The sequence below is a fragment of the Geotrypetes seraphini genome, chromosome 10 (assembly GCF_902459505.1).
Source record: "Geotrypetes seraphini chromosome 10, aGeoSer1.1, whole genome shotgun sequence".
In the NCBI taxonomy this organism is placed as follows: domain Eukaryota; kingdom Metazoa; phylum Chordata; class Amphibia; order Gymnophiona; family Dermophiidae; genus Geotrypetes; species Geotrypetes seraphini.
Genome location: NC_047093.1, coordinates 109,846,600 through 109,865,969, shown reverse-complemented (window position 1 = coordinate 109,865,969; position 19,370 = coordinate 109,846,600). Strand labels below are relative to the sequence as shown.

Here is a 19,370-nt window from a genome sequence, read left to right as displayed (position 1 = left end):
TCTCCCCTTTCTCTCATCTGATCTCTCCATTCCACCCTGACCCCCTTCCCCTCCTGTAATCTCCCTGCCAGCTGTTTCCTTCCTTTTTTCTTTCTCCCTACCCTCCTTCCTTCTTTTCCTTCTCCCTTCCCTCCTCCCTCTATCCAACATTAACTCTCTTCCCATCCCTTTCCCTCCTCCCCTCCCAGCAGCATCTCTCCTTCTTCTCCCTTCCCTCCTCCCTCTATCCAACAGTAACTCTCTTCCCATCCCTTTCCCTCCTCCCCTCCCAGCAGCATCTCTCCTTTTTCTCCCTTCCCTCCTCTCTCTATTCAACATTAACTCTCTTCCCATCCCTTTCCCTCCTCCCCTCCCAGCAGCATCTCTCCTTCTAACTCCCTTCAAGTCCAGTAACAGCTCTCCCTTTTCCAGACCTTCCCAGCCTCCTACAGTGGCTTCCTCCCCTTCCAGCAGCTCTCGGTACTTGCCTGCAGGAAGTTGCCGGTAAATCACTGCCCTGGCAAATTGGAGAGCTGGTGGGAGGGGAGACAGCCACTGTGAAGGCTCCCCAGGATCTTGTTTGCACATGCTGACCATCTCCCTCCACCTGCACCTGAATCTGCAGCTCTCTCCGGTATAATCGCAACTTCCCCGCGGCCCTCTTCAGCAACTCGGCAGGATCAAGACACGCTGCCGACGTCGGGACCTTCACTCTCTGAGTCCCGCCTATTTTGTTTGAACTTCCTGTTTCCGAACAGGCGAGACTCACAGAGGGAAGGCCCCGACGTTGGCAGCCTATCTTGATCGCCTGAGGCTGGGAGGAACATTAATTAGTAGGAACCGCAGTCGGCAGGAAATTTAACTGCCGACTTGATCTCGCCGGCCCTGCGCGGACCGGCAGAAATTTTCTGCGGACCGGCACCGGTCCGCGGACCGGCGGTTGAAGAACTGTGCTTTAGACCATTGTAGTCTTATTAGAATGTTTATTTTCTTATTTTTTCTCATCTATGTCTGTTTTATTTTTTCATTACTCTACTAATTGTCATTTTTCTAGGTACTTTAGTTAGATTGTGAGCCTTCAGGACAGTAAGGGAATATCTAAGTACCTATTTTTCTTATAATTTTAATGTACCCTATTGTCTATTTTTTCTGTAAACCGCTTAGAATCCTAATGGAGTTTAGCGATATAAAATAAATAAATTACATTACATTACATGAAGAAGGACATGGTACTACTCGAAAGGGTCCAGAGAAGAGCAACTAAGATGGTTAAAGGGTTGAAGGAGCTGCCGTACAGCGAAAGATTAGAGAAACTGGGCCTCTTCTCCCTCAAACAGAGGAGATTAAGAGGGGACATGATCGAAACATTCAAGGTACTGAAGGGGATAGACTTAGTAGACAAGGATAGGTTGTTCACCTTCTCCAAAATAGGGAGAACGAGAGTTCACTCTCTAAAGTTGAAAGGGGATAGATTCCGTACAAATGTAAGGAAGTTCTTCTTCACCCAGAGAGTGGTAGAAAACTGGAACGCTCTTCCGGAATCTGTCATAGGGGAAAACACCCTCCAGGGATTCAAGGCAAAGCTAAATAAGTTCCTGCTGAACATGGATGTACGCTGGTGGGGCTGGTCTCAGTTAGGGTGCTGGTCTTTGACCTGAGGGCCACCACGTGAGTGGACTGCTGGGCATGATGGACCACTGCTCTGACCTAGCAGCGGCAATACTTATGTTCTTATGTTCTTAAAACAATCATGAAATCAATATGAAATAAATAGCATATTAAAGCTCAAATTTGAATCAGACAGAATGATAACCAATATTAAAATTATTATGCTAATGATTGCTTTAAAAAGATCAAAAGACATGGTGTGACAAAATACAATGCAAAATAGGAACTTTACAAAAGTCCATCTTATAAAAAGTCATAATATATCAAGATGCAATGCAGAATAAAAGCTTTATAAATACAATAAACCATCTCATCAAGAAGTATAATGTAGCAGGGGGTGCATGAGAAAGACAAAACAGTACTATGAAAACACGTTTGTATAGAAAACATAATATGGCATTAGAGGAACATGATGCAGACGAGAGGAAAAGGCTGAGTGAAGTGGGCTAAAAAATGAAAAGGATATAGAAAAACAAAACAAAATAAATATATAATGTGAGACCATAGGACTGGCTATAAACAAATCCAAAAGAAATGACCGTAAGGCCATGAGACTAACGAGCTCTAAGGGAGAATGTAGCTGGCTAAAAAAGACTGAAATAAAACTTGAAATAAAAATCAGAATTAAAGCGTTGAATATCCATAAAAGACTATTAAGCCTGGTGTAACATGCTGATTATAAACTGACTTTGATAGTGATGAAAAGTCCCGCACATCTTTAATCAAAAACGGCTATAATAGCAAAAGCCACACGATGAACCACCTGACATACCTGGGGATATGTAGGTGCTAAAGTAACAAAAAATATAGAAAAATGTAAAAATAAGGGTAATTATGTTATAAGTAAACAATGTAATTAAGCCAAAGAGGAATGGATGGCCTTAATAATTGAAATGAAAAAAGGAAGAAAAGAGAAAGAAGACTTGCCAAATAGCAGAGATGGAAACACCTAGAATAGCCAACATAGAAACCACTGTATAAAAGACCCGAACTAAAAACATAGTTGTTATGCATCAAAATAATCTTATGGGTAACAGACTGACTAGATGAAGCTAATGGCATAGAAAGACCCCATATGAAGCAGAAGAAGACTTACCAAATAGCCGGTGATAACTGGAGACAGGCAAAATATCACAAAAAACCGCTATGGAAGAATCACCTTGAACGTGCCACTGCCCGACCAATCAGCAGCAATGCAGTGAGCTCAGCACCTAGGCATACTGAGTGCCTAGGTGCTGAGCTCACTGTCCAGAATGGCTGTTCCCACCATGGCGCTGGACCAGTCTCATCTTGAAAATTAGGTAGGCCTCAGAATGAGAACCCCGGTTCCATCCCCCTAGGAACCCCGTGTTCCTGGGAGGGGTCCCCATGGAAGTCCCGTTGATCTTGGGGGATCCCCGTGAGACTCACGGGATTTCTGCGATCCCCGTTCCCTTGCAGACTTCTAGCACAGAAGCACCAGGGCCATCATTGAGTGCATCTTTGGTCAGCTATAAACCAGATTCCACTGTCTAGATCGTTCTGGGGGGAGTTCCTCTTCAGACTACAGAAGGTAGCACAGATATTTATGGCAAGCTGCATGCTACACAATATGGCTCTATGCCAAAGGCGACCCCAGCCAGACTCCCCATAGGCCCAACACAGGAACCACAAGATGCCCTACACACAGAGAGCTGATCTGGGTGCATACCATCAGGGGTTCTGTGCCAAGGAACATCTCATATAACCAGCTTCATGTAAATAGGTTTATTGGTGCATTACACCTCTCACAAATGGCAATTCCACCCCCATCCCCACCTCCTACCCATACACACCCATACCCATATCTGAGCTCCCTTTACTACTTTCCTCTCCATAAACTCCCTCTGCTCCCACTCAAGAACATCAAGTCTCAGAAGCCATATGCAATTAGCTGAAGGAGACCATCCCAAGTCCATCAAAAATAGTTCACTGGACAAATCCACTGTTCCATGCAGCCACTGAACAAATCCACTACAGATGACTGCGCTGCTCCCTGTGCTCATTCTATCCATTGCCATCAGAAAGTCGCCAACCAGAGGAGTGTGTGGCGCAGTGGTTGGATCTACAGCCTCAGCACCCTGGGGTTGTGGGTTCAAACCCCGCGCTGCTCCTTGTGACCCTGGGCAAGTCACTCAGTCCTCCATAGCCCCAGGTACGTTAGATAGATTATGAGCCCACCGGGACAGAGAGGGAAAATGCTTGAGTACCTGATTGTAAAAACCGCTTAGATAACCTTGATAAGCGGTATATCAAATCCTAATAATAATAAACTTGGTGTTTTGTATAATCCCCCTATAGGGCCAGATTCTTCCAGGATCTCTATCCCTTTCTCATGGCAAATCCCGAGCGTCCCGAAAGGATGATACTCTGGGGGTGAAGAATTTATGTGCCCAACAGAAGAGTGGGACTTAGGTGTGATTGTATGTGATGATCTAAGGTGGCCAAACAGGTTGAAAAAGTGACGGCGAAAGCTAGAAGGATGCTAGGAAAAAGGAGGTGTTGATGCCCCTGTATAAGACTTTGGTGAGACCTCATTTAGAATATTGTGTACAATTCTGGAGGCCACACCTTCAAAAAGATATAAAAAGGATGGAATCGGTCCAGAGGAAGGCTACTAAAATGGTATGTAGTCTTCATCATAAGGCGTATGGGGACAGACTTAAAGATCTCAATCTGTATACTTTGCAGGAAAGGTATTACAGAAATTTATCAAATAAATAGGTTTTCAAGAGTTCCTTTTTATATGATATGGCGTTAGCTATCAACCGACTAAATTCCTTGTCTCTAATTGCTGCCTGAAACGAGAATAACCTATAAAAAAAAATTTGTGTCGACATTTCTTAACAGAAAGGAAGGTAAAATAAGATAAAAGGCGTTGGGACCGTTTTGATATAGCCAGTTCAAAGTGATCCTTCTGATAATTTGCAGTAAGACCATACAACACTTTGTAGCATAGTAATCCAAATTTGAAAACAACCCTGGCTTCTATTGGAAGCCAGTGCAGTTTCTGATAAAAAGGAGTAACATGATCTGATTTTTTCAGATTAATAATTAACCTGATAGCTGTATTCTGAATCAATCGTAGTCCACTCAAGGGATAGGTCCATCAATATCTCATATTGAAAAGTGTGAATGAGTGGATGGTGAAGCAAAAACTGGTTCTAAATCTTGCAAAATATGAGGTTATGTTGATTGGGAAAAATGATGACCCTCAATGGCCAAAAGAGATTAAGGCTAGTGACCAGGTTTTACTGATACAACGAAAGCTGAAAATTCTAGGGGTTTGGCTGGATTCAACGCTCAGCATGAAGGATCAAATTTTGTCTGTAGCTAAATCTACGTTTTTCCCAGTTGTGACTGTTAAATCATCTAAAATCAATGATGTTGACATGATTTCCAGATTGTGGTTCAGACGATGGTCTTATCAAAGCTGGACTATTGTAATGCCTTTTATTTAGGGGTTCCAACAGTACAGTGCAAAGCACTACAAATGATCCAAAACGCAGCTGCAAGGTTAATTTGTGGGGTTAGAAAATTTGACCACATAACACCTTGGTTGAAGAAATTGCAGTGATTACTTGTGCGATTACATATCATTTTCAAAACTCTAACTTTAGTGTTCAAAGTAATTTTCCATGAGATTCCTTGGTATCTATCACAAACTATGGCAATCTGTCGACCTCTAAGAACCTTGCAATCTGAAGGTGTGACATGATTGGCTTTGACAGACTTTTCAAAAATGCATTAGAATACAAGAACTTCTGCCATTTCCATCATGGGAGTAATACTGTGGAACAAATTAACTGGACCACTAAGGGCACTATCTGATTTTCAGAAGTTTAAAAAATTCTGAAAACTACTCTATTTCTAGAAACTTTTCAATAAAAGATGTGTCGTTTAATGCTGGTTTTAGGATGAACTGTACTGTGAAGATCTATTAAACTACGGCTTTTTAAGATGTAATCCATTTGTAATTTAAGATGTTTGTACAAGTTTTTTTCTGTTTTATTTTGTGCATGTTACCTTTGTAATGCCACCTAGAAATGGGCGGTTGATAAATTTTTAAAATAAATAAATAAAGGTACCATGAACACTATAAAACTATCTAAACACGAAAACTAATGTGTAGACTCCCTTGAGTTGTCTTTATGTATTTTATTTGTAGGGAAGGATGCCTGGACTGGTATAGGAGCACTCAAAGGACCCAAAGTGGCAGGTAAGAATTGTACCTTTCTCCTTTGCTCTCCTCTACCAGTCCATTCAGCCATGGTTTTGCTGAGTCCCTCAATCATATAGCAAGGACTGAGTCCTGGAGAGGACAGCTATATTTTATATGAATTGGGTAGCATGACCTAGCCATAATGTGATTATTATCCTAAGGCTTGACTAGTTGATGAGACCAGTAAATCTTATTTCATTTCTCTTAGAATGTATTATGTACTCCTTTCCAAAGGCAATTGGTGGCTCAGCTATTTGGGGAGGCTGAAGTGGGTAGAGCGAGGGCAGAAAGAGGGATCAGCAAAATAGTTGCATGTAATAAATTTTATTACATTTAGATTAAGGATGCACGTTAATCGTGATTAATGTTGTGATTAACAAGTTACTTATTAATAGCAATTAATAATTAATTAAGTGTAGCCAACTTCCGCCTGCCCGCACAGTTAGTGCTGTATCTCATCTCTCCTCTCTTCATCCTCCCCTGGACCCAACGCGGCTGCTTACCTTTCCCATCCCCCCCAGGACCTGACATGACTGCTGAACTCTCCCTTCCTTCCCCCCCAGACCCAATGCTGCTCAGCCTAGTTTAAAATACAGTCTTTGGTCCAGCGACAGCCCTACAAAAAGGCGGCTTTCAGTGAGTCTTTCCTTTTGACCTGGAGCCCCTTCTGATGCAACTTCTGTAGGGTTGCCACTTGCCTGCAGGGCTGAAGACTGCGTTTTAAAGGTAATCTGAACAGTGTTGGGTCCGGAGAGTGGGGAGGAAGGAGTGACGTGAGCAGTACCATCAAGTCTGGGGTAGAAGGGAAGGAGAGATGAGCAGCTGTGGTGGGTCCTGAGAGGGGGAGGAAGGGAAGACTACCATGTTTGGTTCCAGTGGATGAGGGGGGCGGAGAAGGATCTGAGGAGGGGCAAAACAGAAAACAGCCATGTTGAGTCAGGGGGAAGGGAGAGAAATGAAGCTGGAGTAGAGGGAGATAGAGAGTTGGACCTTGGGGCTGGAGGGAAAGGAGAGAGGGAGAGAGATGGACCAGAGATGGACCTTGGAGCTGAGGGCAAAGAGATAGGGAGAACATTGGAACTGGGAGCTGAGGAGGGAGAGAGTTAGGCTGAGGAGGAGGAAGATAGTTGGGTTGAGGCTTGAGAGGAGGGAGATAGGAAGGGAGAGAGCTGGACCTGGGGGTGGGTGGGTAGGTAGGTAGGAGAGAGAGAAAGCATTGGGCCTGGGGTCCCTCAGAGGCCTGCTCTCCCTCCTTTGTGCTCAGGTACCCTCCAAAGCTGCAGTACCATTTCAGTGGCTGGTGAGGTAGCTGAAGCGGGGGCCACACAAAAAAACAAGGAAACAAAATACCATGAAAAACCAGGAAAATCCAAAAAAAGTGGGAATGGAACAGTATACAACTACCAGGGATATATAAACAAAATGGAGTCACAATGGCCAGAAATTCTTCCCCAAAGTTTTTTATTAACTTGACCCGACATGAGCCATGTTTAAGCTCAAAGAGCCTACTTCAGAAGTACATTTTTCTGCCATAATTGAACTTTTAAGAATATGTCCTGGGCACAATTTGGACATTTGGGGCTAAACCTGTTTCAACAATGAATAAGTGCCAAAAAGGTGCCAAAACTAACCAGATGACCACCAGAGGGATGTAAGTATGACCCCCCCCCAAAAAAAAATATTCCCCCAGTGGTCACTGACCCTCCTCTGACCTCCAAAAATGCTTGATTGAGATGATAGTTAATGTAAGTGATAACACCCAATAAATTTGTCTCGGTGTTTTGATTCTGACTGAAGCCTGTCTGATTAGATTGAATTGCATGTGTCTCAGTGAGAAAGTCTAACAACTGGGAGTGAATAATGGACTCCAAAATTTTTGTAATTAACGAAAGATTAGCAATGGGATGAAAGTTGTTACAATCATTAGTTGGTCTGTAAAAGTCTCAAATTCTGTATTGCTTGGTAGACTGGTATATTCCTTACGAATGGGTAATATGCCTCACTGCTACCAGCAGGTGGAGATTGAGATCAAACTTGTATATCAGTATAGCATGCCCCTCTTGCTACTCCAGTTTTTCCTCAGTCTCCAGTAGCAGGTGATAAGGTTTTTCAGCTCCCTTCTTAGCACTGTTAGAACTTTGTTTGTGGACTCCTGGTTCCCCTTTTTGTGCTGGATAGAGCTTGGGCGGGTTCTGTTTGGGGATCTGTCGTTTCTTGGGGGTGTTAAACCCTATGGGTCTCATTCTGGGTCCCTCCCCCCACCTTCCTCTACCTCCCCATATTTTTGTAGTAGGCCTCAGCAGGCGATCTGGCCCTCTGGTTGGTCATCCCTCCAGTTTGAGAGCCGTGGAGTCTGTTCTGACTAAGTAAAAAGAAATAACAAAAAAATGCTGAGGTGTGCCAGTCTAAAGGGCTCATTTCCCTTTATAACTACCTTTTTTCTCAACTAACCGGCACTTTCTTTCCAGCTAGGGCACAATGAGCTCTTTTAAAGGGAAAAAGTGTTCCTTGTGCTTTAGGCGCGAGGTACTCGTGGCCGGCCTGTGTAAGCGTTGTGCAGTCCGGAGCTGTGGAGAAGCCTCATTGGCAGTGGATGCCGGCGGCCCGGGCACCCCACTGTATGTGCCTCGCGGTCACTCAATTACCTTACTGTGATTGTTGACTCCCTTCAGCCATATGGCTCCATCCTAGATCCCTACCCATCACACCTCCTAGTCGACATGAAAGACACTTTCGTATGCTCAGTCTCCCTCTTATCAATTCCTCACTACACACAAGCTCTGTACCTACAAGCTGGAAATCGGCAATCATTAGACCACTCTTGAAGAAACCTACACTTGACCCAGACACACCCAGCAACTTTAGGCCTGTCTCCAACCTACCTTTCATCGCGAAGATCCTAGAAAAAGCGATACTCAAGCCAACTACACTCCTTTATCGACAACAAAAATGTCCTATCCATTTTCCAATCAGATTTCCAGAAATTTCATAGCACTGAAACTGTCCTCTTTGTTATCATCGACGACTTCTGGAAACTCATGGACAAAGGAAACAATGTCCTACTGGTACTACTAGACCTCAGCGCAGCATTTGACACCATTGACCATGAGCACCTCCTCACCTGACTTGCTGAGCTTGGGGTCCAAGATATGGCACTACTCTTGTTCACGTCCTTCCTAAGCAATCCCAATGCGTGCTATTTGATACTACCCTCTCAAAGCAAAAGCCAGTCTAGTATGGGGTACCACAAGGAGCACTACTATCTCCTCTGCTGTTAAATCTCTACATTACGCCTGTCCTGGATATAGCCCACAAACACCAAATAAAGATTCACTCCCAGATTGTGACTCCCAGGTTGCAAAACTTCAAAACTGTCTCTCAGAAATCAAAATCTGGATGTCAGCAAACAAGCTCCAACTAAACACCTTGAAAATTGAACTCCTTTAGATTCACAAAGAACATTGCACCTACAACTGTCCCTCTCTCCTCTGGGAATCAACTATCATAATCGCCAAAGACCAAGTCCATAGCCTAGGAGTACTTCACAACTCTAATTTATCACTCACTGACCATATCTCGCAAGTGGTCTCAACTTCATCTATGACAACTACAGAAAATAAGAAATTATTTCTTAACCAGACTTTGCATAACTTCTCTATGCCTTTGTCCTCTCCAGCATGGACTACTGCAACGCATTGTTCAAAGGACTGAAGGCAAAAAACATAAAGCAATTCCAATGTGTACAAAATGCAGCAATCAGACTACTGAAGAATCTTCACACCTGCGATTCAGTATCCCAAGCGCTGGCTTCAGCCCACTGGCTGCCCATAGCCAAACGCTGCATCTTCAAAGGTTTAGTACTTGCTTTCAAGTCCTTACATGACATAGCACCCAGCTACATATCAGCCAAACTCCAACCTTATGTCCCAAACGGACCCCTCTGCTCCCAGGAGGAAACGCTTTTTAAAATATCTCCCTGATCATAGCCTCCAACTAGAAAGTGCCAGATGAAGGTCATACTCTCACTCTTACCAAAGTACTGAAATAAGCTGCCTCCTAACATCAGATCCCTTGATGGACTTTTGAGCATTAGAAAAGCAATAAAAACCTACCTCTTCACCTGACTTTTCAGGACAAGCTAACTTTCAGACTGTTGCTTCCAAACTACTGTATTCTTAATAGATGTTGCTTCCAAACTACTGTATTCTCCCTGTGCGCACACACTGACTCTCTCCATGTACGTGCTTCAGGCTCAAAGTATCTGCTAATCCAGAAAAATTTAACTAGACACACCCCACTGTATCCTATTGCCTTACGTTGTTAACTGTTATGTGACTTATTTGCTAATGTTATGTGTGTTATGTTGTAACCTGTTATGGGCTCCTTGGGGAAGACGGGATATAACTTGAATTAAATAAATTATTTATTTATTTTAGGATTTTTGTTGCCCATTGTTTTCAAACAAAGTCAAAACAAGACCTGACTATGCTGAAAACTAGTGCAGAGAGAGTGAAAGATTACTTAATAAGGTATGCTCAGAGAAGTGAAACTCTGAAGAGGGGGTGAAAACCCTCTCTTAGAGAAAGAGTTTACCATCCAGTCATTGCATAAATAGTTCAAATAATCACTCTCTGAGAACTAGTAAAAATCATAAAAAATTTTCAACTTGATACTGTATCAATATAATGCAAATTCTAAAGGCTCTAATGTATGAAAAATCTCACTGGATTGTTGGTGCACTTATCTTATAAGAATAAACTTGTTTTTGGGGGTCTCAACGTAGCCCCGTTTCGTGGTCTGCTTCAGGAGACCCAAAAGTCAATCTTTGAAGCACACTGTAAGCTGTAAAGAGCTGTAATACATTTCAATGAGAAGATTGTTTGAACTATTTATGCAATGACTGGACGGTAAACTCTTTCCCTAAGAGAGGGTTTTCACCCCCTCTTCAGAGTTTCACTTCTCTGAGCATACCTTATTAAGTAATCTTTCACTCTCTCTGCACTAGTTTTCAGCATAGTCAGGCCTTGTTTTGACTTCATATATATATATTTGGACTGACTTTTTGTTACAATACCTTCCCTGTGTGTAGAGTGAACATTGTTTTCAAACAGCTAAAGAGAAATTGGTAAATTTATTTTACAGGTAAATTTAAGGGGGAAATTCATCAAGGGGCACTATCTGATTTAGTGCGCGCTAACTGCATTAGCACTCGCTAACGATGATACACCCATAGGAATATAATGAGCATTTAGTATGCACTAATCGTTAGTACTCTTTGATGAATTGGCCCCTTAATGCTAGTATAGATAGTTGTAAAGCAGTGGTCTCAAACTCAAACCCTTTGCAGGGCCACAGTTGGATTTGTAGGTACATGGAGGGCCGCAGAAAAAAAAGTTAATGTCTTATTATAGAAATGACAATTTTGCATGAGGTAAAACTCTTTATAGTTTATAAATCTTCCCTCCCCAAAGGCCTGCATGTTCCCCCCTTCTTTGCAGCATCCTCCAGCTTCTCCCCTGGCCTCCCGGTCTTAGTTTCAGCTAATTATCATGCCTGCAGAGAGGATCGCCCGTGCTGTAACATTCCTTGCAGGCTGCCATCGGCCTCCGCAGCACATTCCCTCTGCCGCGGTCCCGCCCCTCCTCTGACGTCAGGGGCAGGATTGCGGCACAGGGAACGTGATGCTGAGGATGACGGCAGCCTGCAAGGATCGATACAGCACTGGCAATCTTCTCTGCATGCTGCAGTAATTATCTGAAGGTACGAGCTGGAGGCCAGGGGGGAAGCCAGAGGACACTGCAAAGAGTGGGCAGCACTAGTACAGACCGCGGGCTGCAAAATAGTACTTGGCGGGCCGCAAGTTTGAGACCACTGTTGTAATGTATCATTTAAGATGAAAATGCTTAAAGTATAATTTTGTAAAGGATATTTAGGTGTCTAAATAAATGTTTAACTCTTTGCATGTAAAATTAGGATAATATTAGATAAAAGACTACTTAGCCAATAAAACAACATAGAGGAGGAGACAGTTAGCTAGTCCCCCTCCCCCAATCAGGAACGCAATAGGAAGAACATACTGTATTTTTCGCTCCATAAGACGCACTTTTTCCACCCCCGAAAAGGGGGTGCGTCTTATGGAGCGAATATACCTGCACCCCCTCCGGCATTCTGCCGCTGCTCGTCATTGTCCCCCCCCCTCCGCTGGTGCTGCTCGCCACCCTCTTACTCACGCGCCGCCACAGGAAAAGAAGAGAATAGCCGGCGGCATGCAATTGGGCCCACAAGTCTTCCCCTGACGTCTGAGAGAAGATCAGCCCAATGTCAGAATTGACGTCGGGGGAAGGCTTATGGGCCTGATTGTACGCCGCCAGCCCTTCCCTTCATGGAGCTTCGGCAGCAGTGGGCGAGCAGTGGACCAGGGAGGAAGAATCTGTGTGACAGGGAGGGGAATGCAGGCAGGCTTCGGGAAGGAGGGAGGAAAGACAGAGGCTTGAAGGCAGTGAGGGAGAGGGAGCACGAACTCGGGACTTAGGAAGGAAGGAAGGAGGGAGGGAATAGAAAGAGACAATTGTTGGGCCTGATGAAATAAAAGAAAGAGAGAGAAAAAAAGAGAAAGAACTAGTGCAACAGACAACAAAAGTAGGATCTCATCAAAATCTGTCTGCTGCGGTATATTTGTCTATTTTTCTAGGGGGCTGGGTTCAGAGGCACAATTTGGTTCAGAATATTTTTTTCTTTGTGTTTCCTCCTCTAAATCTAGGGTGCGTCTTATGCAGCAAAAAATACGGTAATAGGATATAAATAGACCAAGAGCTGAGGCCCAGAAAACTAGACAGAGGAAGATAATACTTCAAAGACAAAACACAATACAGATACATTTATAGACTAGGGTTACCAGATGTCCGGATTTCCCCGGACATGTCCTCCTTTTGAGGACATGTCCTCCTTTTGAGGACATGTCCTGAGGTCCGGAGGGGTTTTAAATTTCTGTGTATGAAGCCTACCTTTGTCCAGGTTTTAGGATTTGTGGGCAGCAGTTGGGAGGGGGCGGCAGCAGTGGCGGGGGAGCCTCGGGTGGCGGTGACACAAGATTATTATAAAATCTAAGACCCAGCAGCTGCAATCTTACTGCAGATGCAAACACAGCCACAGACAGCCTCGACATCATGCCATGCTACTGTTAGCTGATGTTTCGCTGGGACCTCCTCTTCTCCCTCGTGCATATGCACACACAGTGCCATGCATGCCAGACACGAGACCCGAGGAGAAAAATCAAGAGGAGGCCAGCACCAGCCTGGAATCAGACCAGAGGAGAGGAAGAACACTGCAGGTAAGAAAGCACTCCATTCATGATTTCTGGTTGCTTGAGAGTAAATTACCTTAAAAATTGTTTTGGCTCCTTCCTTAGGTGTCCCAACCCCCCCCCCCCTTATGAGTCCACCATCTATCCAACTCTCCTTCCCTGCTCTTCACCTTGCTGGACTCACCCCACCCACACATTTCTGGTGCACCTACACCCCCAGGGCAGCAGCAGCTGGTCATCAGAGGCAGCGCTGTAAACAGGCTGCTCGCGGCCAGCCCCGTCAAGGTCTTTCCTTTACCATGTCAAAAGTGATGTGGCAGAGGAAAGGCCCTACCAGGGCTGGCCGCAAGTTGCATGTTTAAAACGCTGCCTCTTCTAACCAGCTTCTGCTGCTTCGGGTAAGTGAGGTGGGGTTGGAGGTTCTGATGCCCCTGCTACTTTGGGGCTGGAGGGAGAGAGGGAGGGGAGTTGGCGGGTCAGGACCACCATCACTGCTTTGGGTGAGGGGGGGGGGTTAGGTCAAGGCCGCTGCAGCTTTGGGGGGGGAGTGGAAATGAGGATGGAGGGGGGATTGTTGGGTCAGGACCGCTACTGGCTTCCCCCATATCTTTCTCAGTAATAGACTATGAATTTTTCCTCCAGGAAATTGTCCAAACCTTTCTTACTATGTTCCTTCGCATCCAAGTGCATTTCCTGCAATAGGGCCATATTAACCTTATGTTACTGTAAACGTTGCAAAATCTTGGACCTGTTGATGGGTGAGTTAATACCCAATAAATCAAATACAAAAATGGGTGTACATAATAACTAGTCAAAACCAACACACCCTCCAACCTAGCACCTCCAACCTCCCCTCAGTTGCAACCTGCTCTAACATAGTAGAGAGAAGAAAGTAATACCAGAGTGTGGGGGCGTTGGAGAAGAAAAGCTCCGGGTCTGAGAGACTTTAAAGAAGTTTGCAGGTACTGCTATTATCCATCCCCTGACGAAGCCTATTAGAGTGAAATGGAGGCCCTATTGGGTTTCTCTCTGCAGTGCTGTTCATATGAAATAACAGTTACAAAGATAAGTGCTTTTTGAAAATTTATGCACTATCTTTTATTTATTTAAAGCATAAATAGATTAAAAATATTTAAAACATATGAAATACAAAATTAAAAAATATATAAAAAGTTTAAAGTTGATTTAAAATATTTACTTATTGAAGTTTGGGCCAATGATTGAGATATCGACCTGCAAGTATTTCTAGCAGTTCATTCCCTGAATCTAAGGTCTCTGAGGCCCATCTTCATTGTTAAAACTTAACATTTTTGGTGCTAGGTTGGAGGGTGTGTTGGTTTTGATGAGTTAATACCCCCCACATTCCATGTCACCACCTTAATCATGGCACGGCAGCTGCACCCTCTCCCAATTCCCTACCCCTCCAATCCAGAACACATCCAGCCCAGCCTCCAGTTGCATTCCTCCCCAAACCAGACATTGGACCCACAGGATGAGAAATTACGCCCCTCAAACATACCCAACCCCCACCCCTGCTGTCCCCCCAACCCCCTACCCTTCCCTCCCTCCCTCTCCACCCCTATAGATGGCCTAAGCTGACTAAACAAGGAAAGCCCACTTAAGGTATGGCCGCAACAGGGAGCTCAGCATGCTATCCCCTCACAAGCATCCCCACGCCCCCCTGCCCACACATCCAAGCAATAACAATATGACAAAGAAACCAACAGATCCATTCAAACAGCCCCACTTCCACACCCCACACACACACATTTCAACTACAATCCTCCCCCCCCCAGAGAGTACCCCAACGCACTCTCCCGAACAGTTATCAAAAAACTGAAATCCAACAAGAATTCCCCATAGCTATATCATGGCGGACGGCCAACTGCAGATCCCGGCACACCTCTCTGCGTGCCCTGCTGGCACACTCGCTGCCACCGGGTAGGTCAATCACCATCTGCTCTTCCACCATCCTCACTGTACACCTCAGCTGCTAGCTTATTGCCCAATTGCTCCTTCAAAACAGTCCACGTCTCCTCTATGGTCTTGACCCTCTTATGTACGGTCCCAATGGTCATCAGCATAGCAAAGGGGAACTGCTAGCGATATTTGTAGCCAGCCTGTCGCAAATATCTAGTCATCCCTTAAAAGTCCCTCCGTTTCCACAGGGTAAGCACCATCAAATCCTGATACACTGTGATTGGCAGCCCATTCCATTTATAGTCACTGCGGCACCGGGCTGTTTACAAGATAGTGTCTCCTTAACTCCATAAGAGGTCAAACATATCACTATGTTCCTGGACAGGTTCCCCTGCACCCGGCCCAAAGCTCGATGTGCTCGTTCTATGTGCACTCCTGGGCCACCAGAGGCTTCCCCCTGAGCCAGGCATAACAAGTCCTCGCAAATATCTTGGGCAACCTGCCTCACATTCTTATAGGCGTCTGCCTCGGGCACTCCTCGCAGCCACAAGTTGCATCGGCGGGTGTGGTTTTCAATATCCTCCAGCTTCTCCCAAATATCCACCCCATCCTTCTGGAGAGCTGCCACTGCCCCCTGAGTGTCTATTACATCCTTCGCCACTCTCTGCTCCAATTCCTCCTGCCAGTGGGTGACTTCATGCAACTCCTGTTTGATGTCCTGCCAGAGTTTCAAGTTTTATTTCACATTTGATGAATCGCCTATTTCGAAATTCTAGGCGATGTACATAATAATATAATATAGAAACTTTAACCTAATTACAATAAAATCAATTAAGACTCACATGAAAGAGGGTAAGAATATCCTCCTGGAGGCTAGCCAACATCTCTGCAAACCCTCTGGACTCCAAAGGGCATCGCACTCCTGCTAATACCTCCATCTCCGTGACCTGCACTACGCTCTGCTGTCGGGTCTGCCGCCATTTTGGAAACACTCAGGGAAGCCGGCGGTTTATCGTTTCCCGGACCCAATTTGCCTGTCGCAGCTCGGAATGTGTCAAATTTTCAGCAGGTAACAGTTGCCATCCTCCACCACTTAAGAACATGAGGAAGGGGAATAAAACAAGCCAATTTCACTGCGCAATTATGTTTTTCGCCGCAGCCCCAAAGGAGCTTCAGCCTCTTGCAACCTGCCACATCGGTGATGTAACTTCTTCCCTGTCCAAACCTTTCTTAAAACCAGCTACGCTATCCGCTCTTACCACAACCTCTGGCAATGCGTTCCAGAGCTTAACTATTCTCTGATTGAAAAAAATATTTCCTCCTATTGGTTTTAAAAGTATTTCCCTGTAACTTCATCCAGTGTCCCCTAGTTTTTGTAATTTTTGACGGAGTGAAAAATTGATCCATTTGTACCCGCTTGTGATCCACTCAGGATTTTGTAGACTTCAAACATATCTCCCCTCAGCCATCTCTTTTCCAAGCTGAAGAGTCCTAACCTTTTTAGTCTTTTCTCATACGAGAGGAGTTCCATCCCCTTTATCATCTTGGTCGCTCTTCTTTGAATCTTTTGTAGCACCACTATATCTTTCTTGAAATAAGGAGACCTAGTCCTTGTATTTTTGGAAAGAGTAAACAAGCAGTTCATATCTACCCATTTCATTCTATTCAGTATTTTATACATCTCTGCCATATCTCCCCTGAGCTGCCTCTTCTCCAAGCTGAAAAGCCCTAGCTGCTTTAGCCTTTCCTCATAGGGAAGAAGTCGTACCATACCCTTCATCATTTTCATTGCTTTTCTCGGTATCGTTTCTACTTCTTTTATATCTTTTTTGAGATGTGGTGACCAGTATTCAAGGTGTAGTTACACCATAGAGCAATACAACGGCATTGCAATATTCTGATTTTGTTTTCTATTCCACAGGTATCTGAGAGTTCTACAATATATTGTGGATATTCTTGTATTTACAAGTCCTTTATACTTGATTGATCTTCTATTCCTAATAGCCTAATAACCTTGGGTTCTGCATCCCCAACCTCTCTATGTCATGTTTGTCCAAGTTAGATTGTAAGTTCTTCCAAGCAAGGACTGTCTCTTTAATGTCAAAATGTACAGCACTGCGTACGCCCTTCAGCGCTATAGAAGTGTTAAATAGTAATATAGTAGGGGAGGGGGGGGAATTGGAAGACTTTTTGGGAGTGAGATTGGGCCTGGTGTGGTTGGTGGAGGGAATTGGGAAATATTCCATTTAAGAAGATGGGGGAATTCGGGAGAGTGAATAGGGAGACATTTTAAATAGAGTACAAAACAGCTGAAAGTCTGATATATCATAGGGAAGAGGGTGGGATCAATGCAAGAAAGGAGGGGGGTGGGCAAAATGGAGGACAAGTCGCACGGGGTGCAAGTATAGCTTGCTACAGCCCTGACTGCACACAGCAGACAACTGCCTAGGAGAGAAGCGAGGCTATGCTTGAGCTGGGGGTGTGGTTGGGGCGGGGTTGGAGGGCATGGCCATGCATCCTCTTTTTTTGTCATCACAAATATGGTAACCCTAATATAGACTATATTTAGTAGAAGAGGCCAAACTCCTTAGGAGGTGTGTAAATATGTGCTTAGCTACAATAGCAAATTTAATATTAGATGTGAAGATAGGACGATTGATTTGGTATGAACATATACATATAAGTAGGATGATCGATATACCGGTAACATAAGTAGGATGATTGATTGATTTATGCCATATTTATGCTGGTATTAATAACTGTATTGTAACATCGCTACAGAAGCCCCTATAACCCTGTATAGAACCGATGTTAAGCTCTTTGTAACTCCACAGAAGCTCAAGTATTGTAACACCTTTCAGAAGCTCATGAAAATGCTCTGAATTGACATCCCAGTCATTAGTAGTGGTATAGAAGCAAACAATAAACAAAATAAGCCTTTTTTTAATATGCATCTTCATGAGCACTAAGCCTTTTTAAAATATGTATAGCACTGCCAAAGATGCACATAGAAATGGCCCCATGTAAATTGAGAGCACCATTTTAGAAATGTAAATGCACAAAATGAAAACGGCATCACTACAGTTTATATATATATATATATATATATATATATATATATATATATATATAATTAACACAGCAAAAACTTGTAAGAGACAATTTTGCAATTCAAGTGAGGGAATAACTAGTAAATGTTGATCAGTAGTCTAGTTAAGGTATAGGGAATCAATGATTTATAAATGAAAGCCGGAGTTTTATATAGCAAAGATTTGAAGGTAAGCAGACTTAATTTATAACATAGTGTATTGGGCTAGGACCCAGGGAAACATAAGTTAAGACCCTGCTTTTTCCTCTGATACTTCTTGTGACCTTGGACAAATCACTTAAACCTTCCATTGCCTTAAATATGCCTTAGATTGTAAGCCCTCTTGGGTGGCGAAATAACTACAGTGCCTGCATTTTAACTTGACTTGGGCTTAGATTTGGAAAAGCCAAGTAATGCAATCTAAAATTCAATTCATTTAACTCCAGTAAACTGCTTTCTCCTAAACAGAGCCATACACATGTGGGGCTTGTGGAATCCAGTTCCAGTTTTACAATAACCTCTTGGAACATATGCAGTCCCATGCAGGTAAGTCAAACATCAACAACAAATTTGGAAAACAGTGTTGAGATTGGATTTACACTTGAATCTGATCTAGACTGTTGCTCCCCAATGAATTTAAAACTGCTTTGAAAATGCATTTTAGTGCAGCATGTATGGATAGGAAAGAAAGTTAGATTTTGCTTTCCATTCTTTTTCATACTGAATTTGGAATTTCCCTTGTGAAGTGAATGGAATTGTTACCCCACAGTTTACTAACTGATATTTCTTTTCTTCAGCTGACAATGAGAATAATATTGCCTGCAGTAAATCAAGATCCCCTACTGCTATTATGGAAGAGAACTGGAAACCTCAGCCCCAGAGAAACAGCATTAATAATAGTATGTAATGTGATACTACTCTTTTTTTATAGCAGAGAAAAATACACAATAATGTAGCACAAAGCACCATAATCATTAAACTAGTAATTAAAGGTAATCTTAGAATTTACTCATCTACACAGAGGACCAGGGAGGAAGAAAAGTGTTCAGCTGGATAGGTATTTGATCCAACTACCAACGATCATTAGGAATGTAAGATGGGACCACAGTATTAAAGATGTAATAATGTGAAAAAATATGTAGCTAGTTTTGATGCAGCTTATTGAAAAAGAA

General features: G+C 43.6%; 1 protein-coding gene across 8 annotated transcripts in view; it reads left to right on the top strand.

The window, feature by feature from the left end:
• The window catches only part of ZNF618 (zinc finger protein 618), a 771,796-nt gene that overhangs the window by 707,702 nt on the left and 44,724 nt on the right, over positions 1 to 19,370 (top strand). For 7 of the 8 annotated variants that reach the window (XM_033960461.1, XM_033960460.1, XM_033960462.1 and 4 more), the window contains 2 exons: positions 18,667 to 18,744; positions 18,996 to 19,097. In XM_033960461.1, the coding sequence (XP_033816352.1) occupies positions 18,667 to 18,744; positions 18,996 to 19,097 (180 nt within the window). Of the gene's footprint in view, positions 1 to 5,833; positions 5,885 to 18,666; positions 18,745 to 18,995; positions 19,098 to 19,370 lie in introns of all 8 variants that reach the window. The other variant, XM_033960459.1, reaches the window with a different exon arrangement.